At 38.1% G+C, this 14,470-nt stretch overlaps 5 protein-coding genes across 5 annotated transcripts; all 5 read left to right on the top strand.

The window, feature by feature from the left end:
- Positions 1-451: 451 nt before the first annotated feature.
- FDP41_004986 (uncharacterized protein) lies at positions 452-1,003 on the top strand (the record flags this gene model as incomplete). The annotated part of the gene is made up of 1 exon (XM_044708460.1): positions 452-1,003. The coding sequence occupies one exon, from the start codon at positions 452-454 to the stop codon at positions 1,001-1,003; it is 552 nt and encodes a 183-aa protein (XP_044560372.1).
- A 748-nt stretch (positions 1,004-1,751) lies between these two features.
- FDP41_004987 (uncharacterized protein) lies at positions 1,752-6,127 on the top strand (the record flags this gene model as incomplete). Its single annotated transcript, XM_044708461.1, has 4 exons — positions 1,752-2,007; positions 2,220-4,372; positions 4,593-5,220; positions 5,307-6,127. The coding sequence occupies 4 exons, from the start codon at positions 1,752-1,754 to the stop codon at positions 6,125-6,127; spliced, it is 3,858 nt and encodes a 1,285-aa protein (XP_044560373.1).
- A 189-nt stretch (positions 6,128-6,316) lies between these two features.
- FDP41_004988 (uncharacterized protein) lies at positions 6,317-9,265 on the top strand (the record flags this gene model as incomplete). The annotated part of the gene is made up of 2 exons (XM_044708462.1): positions 6,317-7,495; positions 7,550-9,265. The coding sequence occupies 2 exons, from the start codon at positions 6,317-6,319 to the stop codon at positions 9,263-9,265; spliced, it is 2,895 nt and encodes a 964-aa protein (XP_044560374.1).
- A 437-nt stretch (positions 9,266-9,702) lies between these two features.
- Positions 9,703-12,375, top strand: FDP41_004989 (uncharacterized protein; the record flags this gene model as incomplete). The annotated part of the gene is made up of 2 exons (XM_044708463.1): positions 9,703-10,651; positions 10,733-12,375. The coding sequence occupies 2 exons, from the start codon at positions 9,703-9,705 to the stop codon at positions 12,373-12,375; spliced, it is 2,592 nt and encodes an 863-aa protein (XP_044560375.1).
- A 271-nt stretch (positions 12,376-12,646) lies between these two features.
- FDP41_004990 (uncharacterized protein) lies at positions 12,647-14,150 on the top strand (the record flags this gene model as incomplete). Its single annotated transcript, XM_044708465.1, has 2 exons — positions 12,647-13,245; positions 13,376-14,150. 2 exons carry the CDS (start codon positions 12,647-12,649, stop codon positions 14,148-14,150), a joined length of 1,374 nt encoding a protein of 457 aa, XP_044560376.1.
- Positions 14,151-14,470: the final 320 nt, after the last annotated feature.

Consider the following 14,470-nt stretch of genomic DNA (forward strand, 5'->3'; position numbering starts at 1 on the left):
GCAAGAGTTATGGCGAGGCATTGAAAGCGTGCAATGTTTTGAAAGCAGACTTGTCCTCTAAAAGAATGCATTAAGTATGCTCAAAAATGTGAAAAGGACATGTTTGAGGCCAAGGTAGCGTTATCCAGATGAATATTGTTATCTTTCATCCTCAAGCAATACATGTATGGATGTCTAAATTTATGGTTTTATATTTACACCATGAACAACAAGTAACCGATTTCTTCATGGCCTGTATGTGACTTTTCAACAAAAACAATACGTTAACATTATTGCAGCTTCATATTTTGAAAGTTTTTTGACCAGCTCAAACTCTAAATTTTGAACAAGAAGAAAAATCACACACATCCGCCGTTTCATATTTGTACATAGATACACAAATCTTCAACGAGTAACCACCCTCCAACAACCCTCGCGAAACTCTCCCAAACTCCCAAACACTTTTGAGAAAATGCATCAAACCAGCTTGACTTTGCATATACCTTATTCTGAGAATCCACAAATCATTATTGAGCGTTCACCCAATTCGAGTATGAATAGCAACTCCAGTGGTGGAGGCGGAGGCGGTGGTGGTGGTGGACACAAAAGTCCATTCAATCCGCAATACTCCCATAGTCCTCTCATCATTGAACCAACATCTCCTGCAACACCATTTCCATCGCCGAAGTACCACTATTTTCACAAATCTCCAGATATTGTATCCGCCACAAATGCAGCTGCAAATTTTGTCAACCATATGATTATACCTCATCATACAGAAGATGATTACATAGATCGACAAGAGTTGGAGGATTATCTGGAGGATGAGTACGTTCGATTAAGACCATGTTTAAGGATGCCAACTCTGCTCAAACTTCCATCCTCATTCAAAAACAAGAAGAAGAATCCATCCATGAATAGTGCAACCAATAGAAATAAGAGAGTGTTGACAGTGAGTACAAGTCCTAAATTGAGTATTGTTGTTCCACCTATCCGTGGCAACAGCAGTAATGTGCAATTTTAACTACGATAAGGGTGGCCATGTTTCTTCTAAATTGAGAGAATGAAGAAGGGTTGGCCAAGTGAACAACAATAATCATTTAAACATGATTCTAATAGTAACACACTTCGAATACGCCCACCAAATCAACGTTGAATGAATAAACTGCATGGTTTGTCTGTTGATTTGAAAGTGATGTTGTTTGCATTAGTTTGGGGGTGACAGAAATTACACTTTTAATAGAGGGGCCCTTCATTATTAGGATCCATGAAGCATCACGCTCACAAAGACCTGAGGTAATTAGTGGCTCCTCCCTTTAATTCTGAACGAATCACTCAGCAATGAAATGACTCGTCATGTGTTGAAATGTCGCGTCATGTCTTCAGCCCACTCGGAAGACAGCGTGATCAAGGGTCACTGAAATTCAAACTTGCAGTCAAAAGGACACCAATCTCCCATAGATCTCCTCTCGGGACTTCCTCAAACTCTTAATAGGAAATGTGGCTCAGCCTGCAAAGTCTTCCAACAAGAGAAGGACAAGAGGAGCCTCCTTCCTTTTGCTCCACAAGGAACACGTGTTCGATCGGAATTTCATCGGTTTGCCAGCAACACCACAACCTAAATTTCAGGCTCTGAAAAAATCATCAACAACACCACCCACTCTCTTTATTGACTGAAAAACACGGAACCAAATTTTCTGAGTCATCATCTCGTTCCGATCAGCCTACTCATCTTACTCTCACAACAAGAACAAGAACAAACCTTCATCATCATGAAGAAGTTTCAAACAAGCAGTTCAGTCTTGGCAGCAACCCTGCTATTGCTTTTGATTAGTACCTTGAGCTTTCAATTGTTTTTGATGGAAGGCTCGTCTTCTTATATTCACGCTGAGGAAACTACTACGACTTCAGCAAACGCACCTGGTACTGGTACCTCGACCATTACCGATGAGTTGGAACAAATTTTGAATTCGCAAGCAAGTGCTAGAGAGGAACATCAATTCCAAGCTGAGATTAATCAATTACTAGGTAAGTGTCATCTTGATGTGTAAATCTGAATGAATGATAACAACACAAAAATTATATATATTTTTATATTAAACCTGTGCTCGTTTATGTCATTTATAATCATTCTCTCCCAATGGGATACAACAACGAATTCACACATGGAAACCAACAATGAATTAAAATTTTCCTGCTCTCATCAACATTTTCTTGATGTATGAATTGGACAACGATAGGTATTATTATCAACTCACTCTACTCGAACAAGGATATTTTCTTGAGAGAATTAATTTCCAACGCCTCGGACGCTCTCAACAAGATTCGATTCTTGAGCTTGACCGATCGAAAGGCTCTCGAATCCAATCCAAATCTTGAAATTCGTATTTGGGCCGATCCAAATGCTAACATTCTCAAGATTCGCGACACAGGTATCGGAATGACCAAGCAAGATTTAATGCAGAACCTTGGTACGATCGCCAAGTCCGGCACCAAAGCCTTCATTGAAAAGCTTCAAAAAGAAGCAGCTGCGACCTCTCCCGATAATTCTCTGATTGGACAATTTGGTGTTGGTTTCTACAGTGTCTTTTTGGTTGCCTCAAAGGTTGCTGTCACTACCAAACACAATGATGACAAGCAATATATTTGGACCAGTACTGCCGACAACACTTTCACCATTGTGGAGGATCCAAGAGGTGACACTTTGGGACGTGGTACTGAGTTGACCATCTATTTGAAGGATGACGCAAAGGATTACGCCAACGTGTCCAAATTGAAGGATCATATTAAGAAGTATAGCAGCTTTATTCACTTCCCAATTTATTTGCATGAAGTGAGAACTGAAGTTGAGGAAGTGCCAGTCGAAGAAGAAACTGCCTCTGCTCAAACGACCACAGAGAGTGAGACCAAACCTGAAGATGAAACCAAACCAGAAGAAGTTAAAGTTGAGGAAGAATCAAAGACTCCAGAAAAGAAGACCAAGAAGGTCGAGAAGACTGTCGAGGAATGGAAGATTATGAATGAACAAAAACCATTGTGGTTGAGATCACCATCAAACATCACCGACGAGGAATATATTCAGTTCTATAAGGCCATGACTGGTCTCACTGAAGATCCATTGTTCTGGGAATTATTCAGTGCTGAAGGTCAAGTCGAATTCAAGTCACTTCTCTATTTCCCATCGAAGGCTCCATTCAACATGTTTGACTTTACTCAAAAAGCCAATAACATCAAGTTGTATGTGAAGAGAGTTTTCATTACCGATCAAGCAGTTGAAGAATTGTTACCACGTTATTTGAACTTTATTCGAGGTTTGGTGGACAGTGAAGATTTACCCCTCAATGTCTCCCGTGAAACTCTTCAACACAGCAAATTGTTGGCCATGATTAGAAAGAAGTTGTTAGCAAAGGCCATTCAAATTATGAATGAATTGTCTGAGAAGGATAAAACTGAAAGAAAGGAACGAAAAGAAAAGAAACAACAAGAGGAGGAGCAAAAGAAGGAAGACAAGAAGGAAGACAAGAATCTCACCAAATATGAAAAGTTCTGGAAGGAATTTGGAAAGAATATTAAATTGGGAGTTATTGAGGACGACAGAAATCGTAACAAGCTTGTCTCCATGTTGCGTTTCACTACTTCCAAGTCAACCGATGAAGCCATTAGTTTGGAAGAATACGTTGAAAGAAAGAAGGAAAAACAAGAACAAATTTACTTTGTCACTGGTCAAGATATGAAGGATGTTGAAAGTTCTCCACTCTTGGAAGAATTCAAAAAGAGAGATTTGGAAGTTATTTACATGATTGATCCACTCGATGAATACATGGTTCAACAACTCCACGAATTCAAGAGCATGAAATTGCAAAATATTGCCAAGGAAGATGTCAAATTCCCAGATGAAGATGAAGAGCAAAAGAAGAAGGAAACAGAGGAGTTGACAAAGGAATATGACAGCCTCATTTCTGTCATGAACCTATTATTGAAAGATAAGGTTTCAAAGGTCACCATTAGTCGAAGAACTTCCAATGCTCCAGCTGTTTTAGTTGCCTCTTCATTTGGTGTCTCTGCGAACATGGCTCGTATCATGAAGGCTCAAGCTTTGGGACAAGAACAATCACACATGGATTGGATGATGAAATTGAGAACTATTGAAATCAATGCTAATCACCCAATGATTCAAAACATGAATAATCTTTTGAAGAACAATGTCAATGACAATACCCTCACTGAAGCCATCACTCTTTTGTATGACACTGCTTCCTTAATTTCTGGTTATGACTTGGAAGATAAGAAGGCCTTCACAGATCGTCTTGTCAATGTTGTGACCTCTGGCTTGTCCTATAAGAATGCTCAAGCTGAACAGAAGACCTCACCACCAGAAGTGAAAGCCACTGAGGTTCCTTCAGAGAAGGATGAACTTTAATAAAAGCTATCTGTGTCAAAATCTCGCGTACTCATCTCCGAGGTGATTTTTCTTTCATTATCTTGATCCTCAACACCCGAGTTGTCATCAAGCTTGATCGTCTCGACACAAAAAATGTCAACACGAGAGCACGAACCAGTTTCAGTGAGGATGATGATGATGATGCTTCTTTTCTCATTCATGCTCCTCCTAGTTGCTGCTTCTTGTTCAACGTCGTCGAACCACATTCCCCACATTCTCACCACTTCTGCAACTCCTTCTTCATGGAGCCAAGCATTTGCTGATCCCTTCTTCTCCAACACCATTCAAGGCTATTCCACCAATCACGCTGCATGGCTCTCTCAACTCACCTTCTCTTTCCGCATTGAAACTTTCATTGGATCCAAATAGTCTTCTCTTTGCTGTAGCGACCTCCAATGATTCCACCACCACCACCACAACAACCAAAACGGCAACAACAACAACCAATCAAGAAGGTCAATTATTAATGATTGTGGATCACCATCAACATGAAAACAATACTACTCGTTCCGATGCATCCTATTTAGCTTCTTTGGCAGCTGAAACTGGTTTATGGAAAATTCTCTTAAAATTGCCAGTGACTACTGATCGACCAATGAGTGCCATGAATAATGTTCTCACGGCATTGTACGACTCGAAGAAGAATAATTATTTTGTGTTGCGAATGTGTCAATCGGACTCTGTGTGCTTGGTGAAAATTTCATTACAAAATTTAGAAACGAATGTGTTCAAGTTTGACAGTTCGGTGAAAATGGTGAGAGGTCTCGTCTTGTCCACTTCTTTCAATACTATTCTTGTGAGTACGAACAGTGAATTTTATGGAATTGACAGAACATGATCGTTAAATTTTCACACAGCACATTAAGTACACCATTAACCTCATTAGGAAATGTTATTCTTGTACCCAATGAAGAAGGAAATGGAATCGATTATGCCTACGCTTCTCTCTACTACACGGTCTATAGAATCAACATGCAAAGTGGTGCCATTGCTTCGAGCATTTCCTTTTATGGATTAAATACCATGTACATGCATGTGGGACATATGGAAATTCCAGGCTATGTCACTGTCTTGATTGTCACTGACAAGTTTGAGTACATTCTCTCATCTGGTGATTTATTGAAAAATGTAGTTGGAAAACATTTTCCTCTTTCCATGAATTGGTGTTCATTACCCATTGGAAAATTAGACGTAGCCATTGCGGATCGATATTTCTTTAAGTCAAGTGTCCTGTGTTCCAATTATTCATCGAGTACTAATTCTGGAGGAGTTTATTTCATTTCGTATTCGATTGGAGCAGCTCGAGTTGGACAAATTCCAAAACTTGGAGAACCCTATGTCCATTACCAAGTGAAAAAAGATTTAATTTTCACACAAGAGAAAAAACTTAACCAGTCACTCAAGAATGGAATTTTACACAACCTCAGAGAGAATGAAATTTTACATACAACAACAAGAAGGGAATTTTCTTCAACACCATCAAGAATGGTTTATTTTGGACCATTGGTGTCAGTTTCGAATGATCATTCTGTTATTGCTCTCTCTAATCAACATTCCTATGAATATGTAGATTATATGAATAAGGTTATTGAAAAGAAAATTCCAAAACAATATTCAGCAACCTCACTCCCTCAATTTGGTTTCTATTCATTAGGAAATGGAAAATTTTATGCATGTACTGAAGATTTGGATTGCCAATCATTCTAGTTCAATAGAGGCCATAGATAAGATCTGTAGATGAATCACTAATGAAACTCTCGTCAATTTCTCTAAATGGTTTGTTATATTATTATTATTGCTGATGTTAAAAATTAATAATTATTTGTTTTCATTACGACCGTTAAATTCTTGATTGCCGCCTTAAATTACTGTTTCACAATTTCAAAATTTAAAAAAATGTCTTTAAATCAATCCTTTCATGTTCAGCCCTTATCAACATTGTCCGTTCATAAGCATCATCATCATCAACAACATTCTCACCTTAAAAGTGGTAGTGTTCAACAACAGTCTTCATTCAGCAATGTTGGAATTGCCACAACAGGGAATATGAACAACCGATTGAAACCAACTAATCATAAGGAGGGTTCTTCTTCTTCCAACGCCGTCAAATCATTGCCATATCCGGTAAGATCCAGCCTTCGGGTTCCGATTACAACATCTTCCTTTCATGGCACGGCACGAATATCATCAAACAACAACAACAACTTGCCTTTAAGAACTCATCATCCCGATTCGTCGACAAATGGTCCATTAAAATATTGCAGCAAAAAGGAAAGTGATGATGATCCTCAGCAGCCCATTCCAAGAAGAACTCCTTCCCATGCACGATCAAAATCCCTTCATCATCCTTCACCTCATACCACCATCAATGTGAGTGCTTCCTCGTGTGGCATTGGTTCCACGACTGAAATTATCTTCACCAGTAAGAATAGACAATCTATGAAAGGTAACCAAGCTTCGACAACAATGTTAAAGAATTCTTCTTCGAATGGAACTGCATTCACTCAAAACGGTGTGCAAAAAGTTACAGGTTCTCTGAATACTAACAACCGTGATCTCATGTATACGTCTCCATGTTATGGATATCGTTCTCATCATGATAAAGAAAACGCTCATGAAGAAAAGGAAAATTTATTAAGCCCAACATGGAAGGACGAAATGCCACTTGTAAAAGCGGCTCTTCTCGTTTCGAAACAGAAAGAGCCCTCCTCGCAAATAAGCACACCAAAGAAGGAAATTGTAGGTGACAATATGAATGGAGGATGCCCATTAACACCAAATTCATTGAAGAGAAGAAACACCACTGCGTTGACAAGACTCAACAACAAGTCGTCACATTCTTCGAAAGTACTTTCAACTCCTGTTCGATCTTCAACAACAATAACCACCCCATCACAAACAAAGCAACAGGTTGATCTTGTGAACAAGTTGCCCTCATGTGACGAGATGGAACAACTCGATGATGAAAGTTCTCAATATGAAGCCTTTAAAAAAATTACAAATATTGAAGCCATCTCATTTGCCACAGCAACGCCTACAGAGGTATGGTGTGGAGAAAAGAAGGGAGTTATTGTGGTAAGTTTTGTTATAATGACATGCTTTCCATTAATTCTTTCGTGGTCACACTAGATCTTTGACATCAAGACATGCAACGTCATTCAAACCATTCGAGAGGAGAAACGAGTTTACGTTTCTTGTATGTGTTCTTTCATGCATTCCAATGGTTCTCAACAGCAGCCACTCATGTGGGCTGGAATGGCAGATGGAACGATTAACATTTATTCCATCAAACCAAAAAGATTGTTGAGGACACTGGTGGGACATACTGGAACAGTGACAGCCATCGTTGGTTTGAACGAAGGTCTGGTTGCCACTTGCTCTGTAGATTTCACCATTCGATTGTGGGATACATTGACTTTTACATGTAAAAATAGTTATGTGGGATTGAAATCATGGGTCAATACCTTGTGCTCGGTGGGACCATTGTTGTGGAGTGGATCTGATGATGCTACCATTCGAGTTTGGAATGTATTGGAGGAAAGGACATCACCTATGAATGAGGTGTCCAATCAAACGACATTGACCACTTTGAATCAAGAGGCCACTTTCACAACCAATGAGTCACAGTCAATTGCAGAGGCGAGTGCAAGCCAGAATAGTGTGACGGAAAATGCAGGCACTTCGAAACGTCACATGTATGGAGTGACACAACTCTGTTACTGCTCAAAGACAAACACAGTATGGAGCTCCTCGCGAGATTGTTGTGTGAAAATTTGGAGCACTACTCCCTCTTCTATTCAGTGCGAGAAATGTATTCAATTTCCTTCCTTTGTGAATTGTATGCACATTGCAGACGACAATATTTGGATTGCAACTCATAGAGAAATATCTGTATGGAACGTCAGCGAGAAGAAACTATTAGGGAAGTATCGAATTGAGGGATTTGTGACATGTATTTCTACAGTTGGAGATTCAGTTTGGATTGCATGTAGCGACAAGTCTATCCTTGTCTACAAGTTGCATGCACATCGAAAAGATGACATTGGCAATGGTTTGGACAACCAGGAAACTCATTTCACTCGGAGAAAGCGAGTTTCTGCCTCTCTCAGATTAAGTAGTGAATTTAACACTTGTGCTTCTGATTTGATGGATTTCGAAGATCCTATTGAACAAACGTTTGAGGAAGAAATTGATTTTTCAAAAACTCAACAGGATGAAATTTCGGAAGATTTGAAAGAAGAAGAGGAATGTGATATTGGAGGAGATAAGACATCAAGTCTCACGGTGAATCCCTTGTTACATGTATCACCAATTAAGGGAGATCTATCTTCATCACCATTATTTGTTGGGGATGTCAATGAGAATGAAAAGTCCATATTTTGTGAGTTGCATTTTGATGATATTGATTTGGAGCATGCTCAAGAGAATGATGCAAAGCATGAGGATGACATCAAGTTTTTACATTCAGTTCATTCACAACCTGTTCTGAATCGATTCAACGAATCCATCGATTCCGAATCAATAGAAGATTCATTCCTAAACCAATCTATAGTCGTAGAGTGCTCCACAATTCATGAACTTGTAGATGAAGATTTGCATGGTTGTTTACCGGAGCCAAGTGGAAGTTCTTCGTGTCAACAAGAGATGCAAGAATGCTCCCTTGTGGAAAATGTGACAAATCAGAGTGGTACTGACAGGAATAACACTTTGTTATTCCAACCACCTCTCTCTGTAACCTCCTCCTCCTCATGGTGGAATGCACCCAACAACAAATTGAATCGCATCCAACGGTTTCTACAATATGTTCTCCAGAGCTGTTTCAACCCTATAAATTCCAACGAATGAACCTGAAACGAATGAATAACAATGGTGAAGATAGATGTTCATGAATAAATGATGAGTTTTGATTTATCATAGCAATCACTTCCTGTCCACATCATCACTCATTAATCTCTGCCAATTTACCGTGATTTACAGCCATGAGAGATAGCTCTCGTAAAAAGATCATCTATTGAGAAAATTCCTTTTCAAGTAATTTTGTCCAAACATGTTCGGACATCTGGCGACGGAAAAATTAATCTCTCAGATAGAGATAAATTGAGGGTTGCAGTAACAGGAATTACAAATCTCTCACGAGTTGACAATTTAGAAACAATCCGACATTAAGGGAGATCCGTAAACGGTAATATTCGACTTGTTCAGAGATTGAGATCTGTCGTAAAATTTTTGGCGCAGACAACTAAAAAACAACCCAAACGCTAATCCACTCGATCAAAGTCATAATGAAGAGATTGTCCTCTTCTCGTAGAGTTCTTCCTCTTACCAACGCCTCTCATTCCTCAGAAAATGGTTCTTCAGTATCATTCAATAGCAGTCATCTTCCTCAAGAAGAGAATGATGATGATTCAAATTCATCATCCATGTCTCACCACGATAATACTCGTCATCACTCATCCAAGAAACCCATCTCCTCCATTAAATGCATGCTCATTTTGCTTGTAACCACAGCCATTGTTGCAGCTGTGGCTTTTCTAACTTCCATTTGGATTTCATGTTTCAGTACAAGTGTATCGACCATGGGTCAAGAATTAATGTCTGAACACTTTACCAAAATTATTACATTCACCGATGAAACTTTTAAACAAGTCATTATGACCTCTGAAAGTGCTAAAAACACCATGTGGTTCGATCTGAATTATAACGATACAGATTATATCGATCGAACGACCTTTAAAATCTTTAAATCTGCTTATCAATTTTTATCGACCTTAATGATCGATTCATACGTTGGTGATCCCACAGGTGGAAATAAGGGAATAATGATGATGAATGGAATTCCAAGTATTTTGTATGTCAATGATAGTGGGCAGTATTGGACCTACTGTGACAATTTCCAAGCACATGAACAATGTGTGACCAAGTCATCCACACCAGATGTCATTTTACCTCCTTTTGACATGAGTGGTATTTTAGAAATTGCTCAAAAGCATGTCAATCAACCAACTTTTACCATGTCTTATACAGATCCAACTTTACCTACCATCACTTTTCTAAGTTTGGTCAATTCAAAACCTACTCAAAATCCATTACCAGGAAAACCTTCTTTTGATTGGTATTTTGGTTTTGATATTTCAGTGTCAACCATTTCTCAGTATTTCAAGAAGATTACAAATGATATTGGAGGTTCTATGGCATTTGCTATTGAAATTGATACTGATTATATCGTTGCATGTAAGTGAGCTGTTTATTATCAGTTTACTATTCAATAATAACTTTCCACATGATGTAAAATGTCACTTGTCATCAACACAGCAAGTTATCCTACCATTCCAGTCGCTGTCTGGGACCAACAAGGAAATCAAAAACGTAAAACAGCTCTCGATTTTGACATTCCTCTAGTGAATGATATTGGAAAATTTGTCTACTCTGAACTCTCTCAAAATCTCTCCTCAGTTCCTTGCGGCGTCTTTCTCCTCAAAGAATATGGTGATCGTTACATCAACATGCATCGAATGTGTAACTCTGCAAATATCGACTGGCTCTTTGTGTTCAGTGTTCCAAAATGGAATTACATTCAAACCATGATCATTGCGATTATTGCAGCCTCTGTTTCGAGTGTGTTCATTATTGGAGTAGGAATTGCATTGGGAATTTTTGCTTCATTACGTATTGTCAAACCCTTCCAAAATTTAATCTACTTGTTCGAAAGTGTTTCGAATATGGATTTAGACACAGTGTCCAATGATCCCACCGATATGAGCCAATTTAAGGAAGTTTATATTTTACAACAGCATTTCCACAGCATGGTGAGAAAAATTCGAAAATATCGATGTTTCATTCCACCACATTTATTGGCTCAATTAGATTCACTTCAATCCGAATCTGGAAATGAATCCATTCGTCGATCTACAACTGCAGAATCTGGTAACCGTTTGATCAATGGCGGTGTACGAGTTTCCATGTCACAAGATGCACCTTCTTCGAATAGTTCACAATGTTCGAGGAGAGCCTCTTCATCCATGAAACCAGTTTCGAAATCATTGTTTCGACTTGGATTGGAAAAGAGAGCATTAACCATTGTGTGTATTCGTTTTGGAGGTTTGGATGCTTGTATGGAAGCATTGAGTGACTCTGAATTGGTTCCTATCATGTCAGATTTCTTTGATGTGATTCAGAAAGTTGCTCGGTTGAGCGGAGGACAATTAGGTAATTTTGAAAATAATGAAATGACCATCTCTTGGAATTCGACAAGTGACATTCCACATCATAAAGAAAAAGGAGTGACATCCACCAAGCAAATGATGGAGAAATTGACACAACTCACATCCACAAAATGGAAAAATAAGGAATGTCTTACCAAGAGGGATCTCTTGAGCGCTATGAACTTTAAAGCTGCCATCGTGTCACAAATGTGTAAATCAGGAAATGTCGGAACTCAAGAAATCAAATCCTTCTCCATAGTTGGAAGTTATCTTCACAATTTAGAACTTCTCTTGAAACATGCCTTAAAACTGAACATTACCATCATTGCATCAGATCTCATTCATGACAGGTGTTCTCGTGATTTTCAAATGCGTTATGTTGGCACTAAGAAAATTTATCCTCCAGAGTTTTCAAATTCTCCTTTAGTTGTGAAATGCAAGGATTCCTCTTCTTCCTCGAACTCGCATCACACTTCATCCATCTCCTTATTGAAAACTAATTTGTATGAAATTGGAGAATCGAATAATAATGACATTCAAGATGAATGGATGTATGAATTGCAACATAAGGAAAGAAAAGAGAAATGGAAGAGTTATAATGTTGCAGTGAATCATTTCTTGGAGAAACAATACGATCAAGCCATTCAATATTTTGAAGAATATTTGCATGGAGTTGCTTCTTCTTCTCCTCAGGAAGATGCTTGTGCTGTCTATTTGTTGAAAAAGTGTTACAAGAAGAAAGATCGAAAGTAGTCGAGGAAATTTGTAAATAAAGGTGCACCACACCCTATCGATAAATTGAGAATTATTGATGAAAACACTGATCTTCACCATTCACACAAGGTTTGCTCACACGAACTGTTTGTGGTTCACCAAGCTCCGAATCGTTAAATGTCAACATTAAAATTTTTGTGTTGTTGAAAGGTCCAAATCCTAACTTTCATTTTGGACAATTCGGAAGTTTGAATCCAAAGCAGACTTCACCAACACAAAAATTACGCAAAAAACGACATTCATCCTTCGAATGACCACAAGCGTTTTCACACAACTCGCTTCACATCAAAAAACAATAACTTCACCACAATCGATCCCTCTAGAATTCCTTCAGTTCTTCAAGAATGGAAGAGATCACGTTCCGTTTGTTTTCCAATTAATTATTTCTCAACAACTCTTCAAAGATGTCAACAACAACAGCAGCACTCCCACCAACACAACAACTACTCTTCAATCATTAATACCATCTTTTGCAGTCAATGTCTCTTCTCTTGTCAATTCCTTTTTCTTTATTTTTTCTTTCTTTTTGTTTTTTGCCATTGTCATTGGAATGTTTCTTGTGGCACACTCATCGTCGAAAAAGTCAACCTTTGTCATGAAACGAAATATTCAACGTAATCAAAAGATTCTTCTCTTTTTGACATTCGCTTTGGTTTTCATTCAAATTTGTGGATTAACCTTTCGAGTTCTCTACAATGGACTCTCACTGGGTTATAATTTAGGCAAACAAGAAATTGCTTTTGATGGATATTTTGTTGTGACACAAGTGTTTGGAATGATTGAGAATTTCTTGATTGAAGTACAGACAGTGACAATATTTGTCATCATGTGTTTCATTCAAAATGTGTTGTAAGTGTAATGATGAATATTTGTTGTTGAAGAGGATTATAATTTCCAATGTTTCACGTGATCAACATTTTTGGAATTTTTGGCAACTCATTACTAATTGAAATAATTATATGATTTCGTTTTGTCTCAGCTTAAACACAGCTTACCGTGCAGGAACGATGAAAAAGAGAGTATTCAAATTTCTTGTATACTTTTCCAATATCTCAACCTTTCTCTTTGCTTTCATAACAATTTCCCTTGTGATCGCCATTGCTGTCACAAACCTTCTTGTCAAACTCAATCTCCTCACCACAGATCAGACCCCTCTCTATGCAACATCTCTTCTCATCTATCTTGTTCTCGTTTCCATGCAAAGCATTCTTTTTGTATATTATGGAATTCAAGTCATGCGAACCATTCATCAACGATCCCTCAACTTGAAACAAGAAACGAATAGAAATGCATTCATTAATGCCATTCAAAAACCATTCACCAAAGTGTTAATCCTGACCATCGCCATGTGTTTGTCAACATTTATCCAAATTTTGTCAGCCATTGCAGCGGTGATATCTTCATCCTTTTCTAATGACACTATTACAGTTTCTTACTTTCTGAACTCGTTTGGAATTTTGTTATTTGCTGTATGTGTGGTGCTGCTTTACAATCCACTGTTTGCACAGGACAAGTTCAATATGGATATTTATGCAGAACAGGAACGAGAGAGACAATTGTTTGAGAAGACTCAAATGTCATCTCCAAGAGTACGAAGTATCGCATTAGAAAGGTCATTAAGTGTCAGTGCAATATCTTTGAACTCTGACAATACAAGTAACCCTGAAAATACCCCAAGATCCCAAGATCCCAACGTTGGAAACAACAAGGAATATGATGATGACAAGAGTGAATTAAGTACTAATGAAAAGTGAGTGAAAAATTCATCTGAACAATTCACTCTTACATCCAAAGAAAATGAAACTTCTGAATTTCTTAAAAAAAAGACAATATATAGATTGTCGAAATAATCCACATGAGGTCTTCATAAACTATACAAAGCAGTTGAGATCGCCATCTCGACTTGCATGATTCATTTCAAAACAAAAGTGGACAACACTGGTTGATGATCACTTGCATTCTCCTCATAACCATCAATAACTCTGCAATTTGTACATTGTAAATTATTCACAGAATATACACAGTGATCGAGTCGCTTATGAGACCAATAAGTTATTTTTCCCCAAAATAATTT

This window comes from Naegleria fowleri (assembly GCF_008403515.1).
Source record: "Naegleria fowleri strain ATCC 30894 chromosome Unknown tig43, whole genome shotgun sequence".
NCBI lineage: Eukaryota > Heterolobosea > Eutetramitea > Acrasida > Naegleriidae > Naegleria > Naegleria fowleri.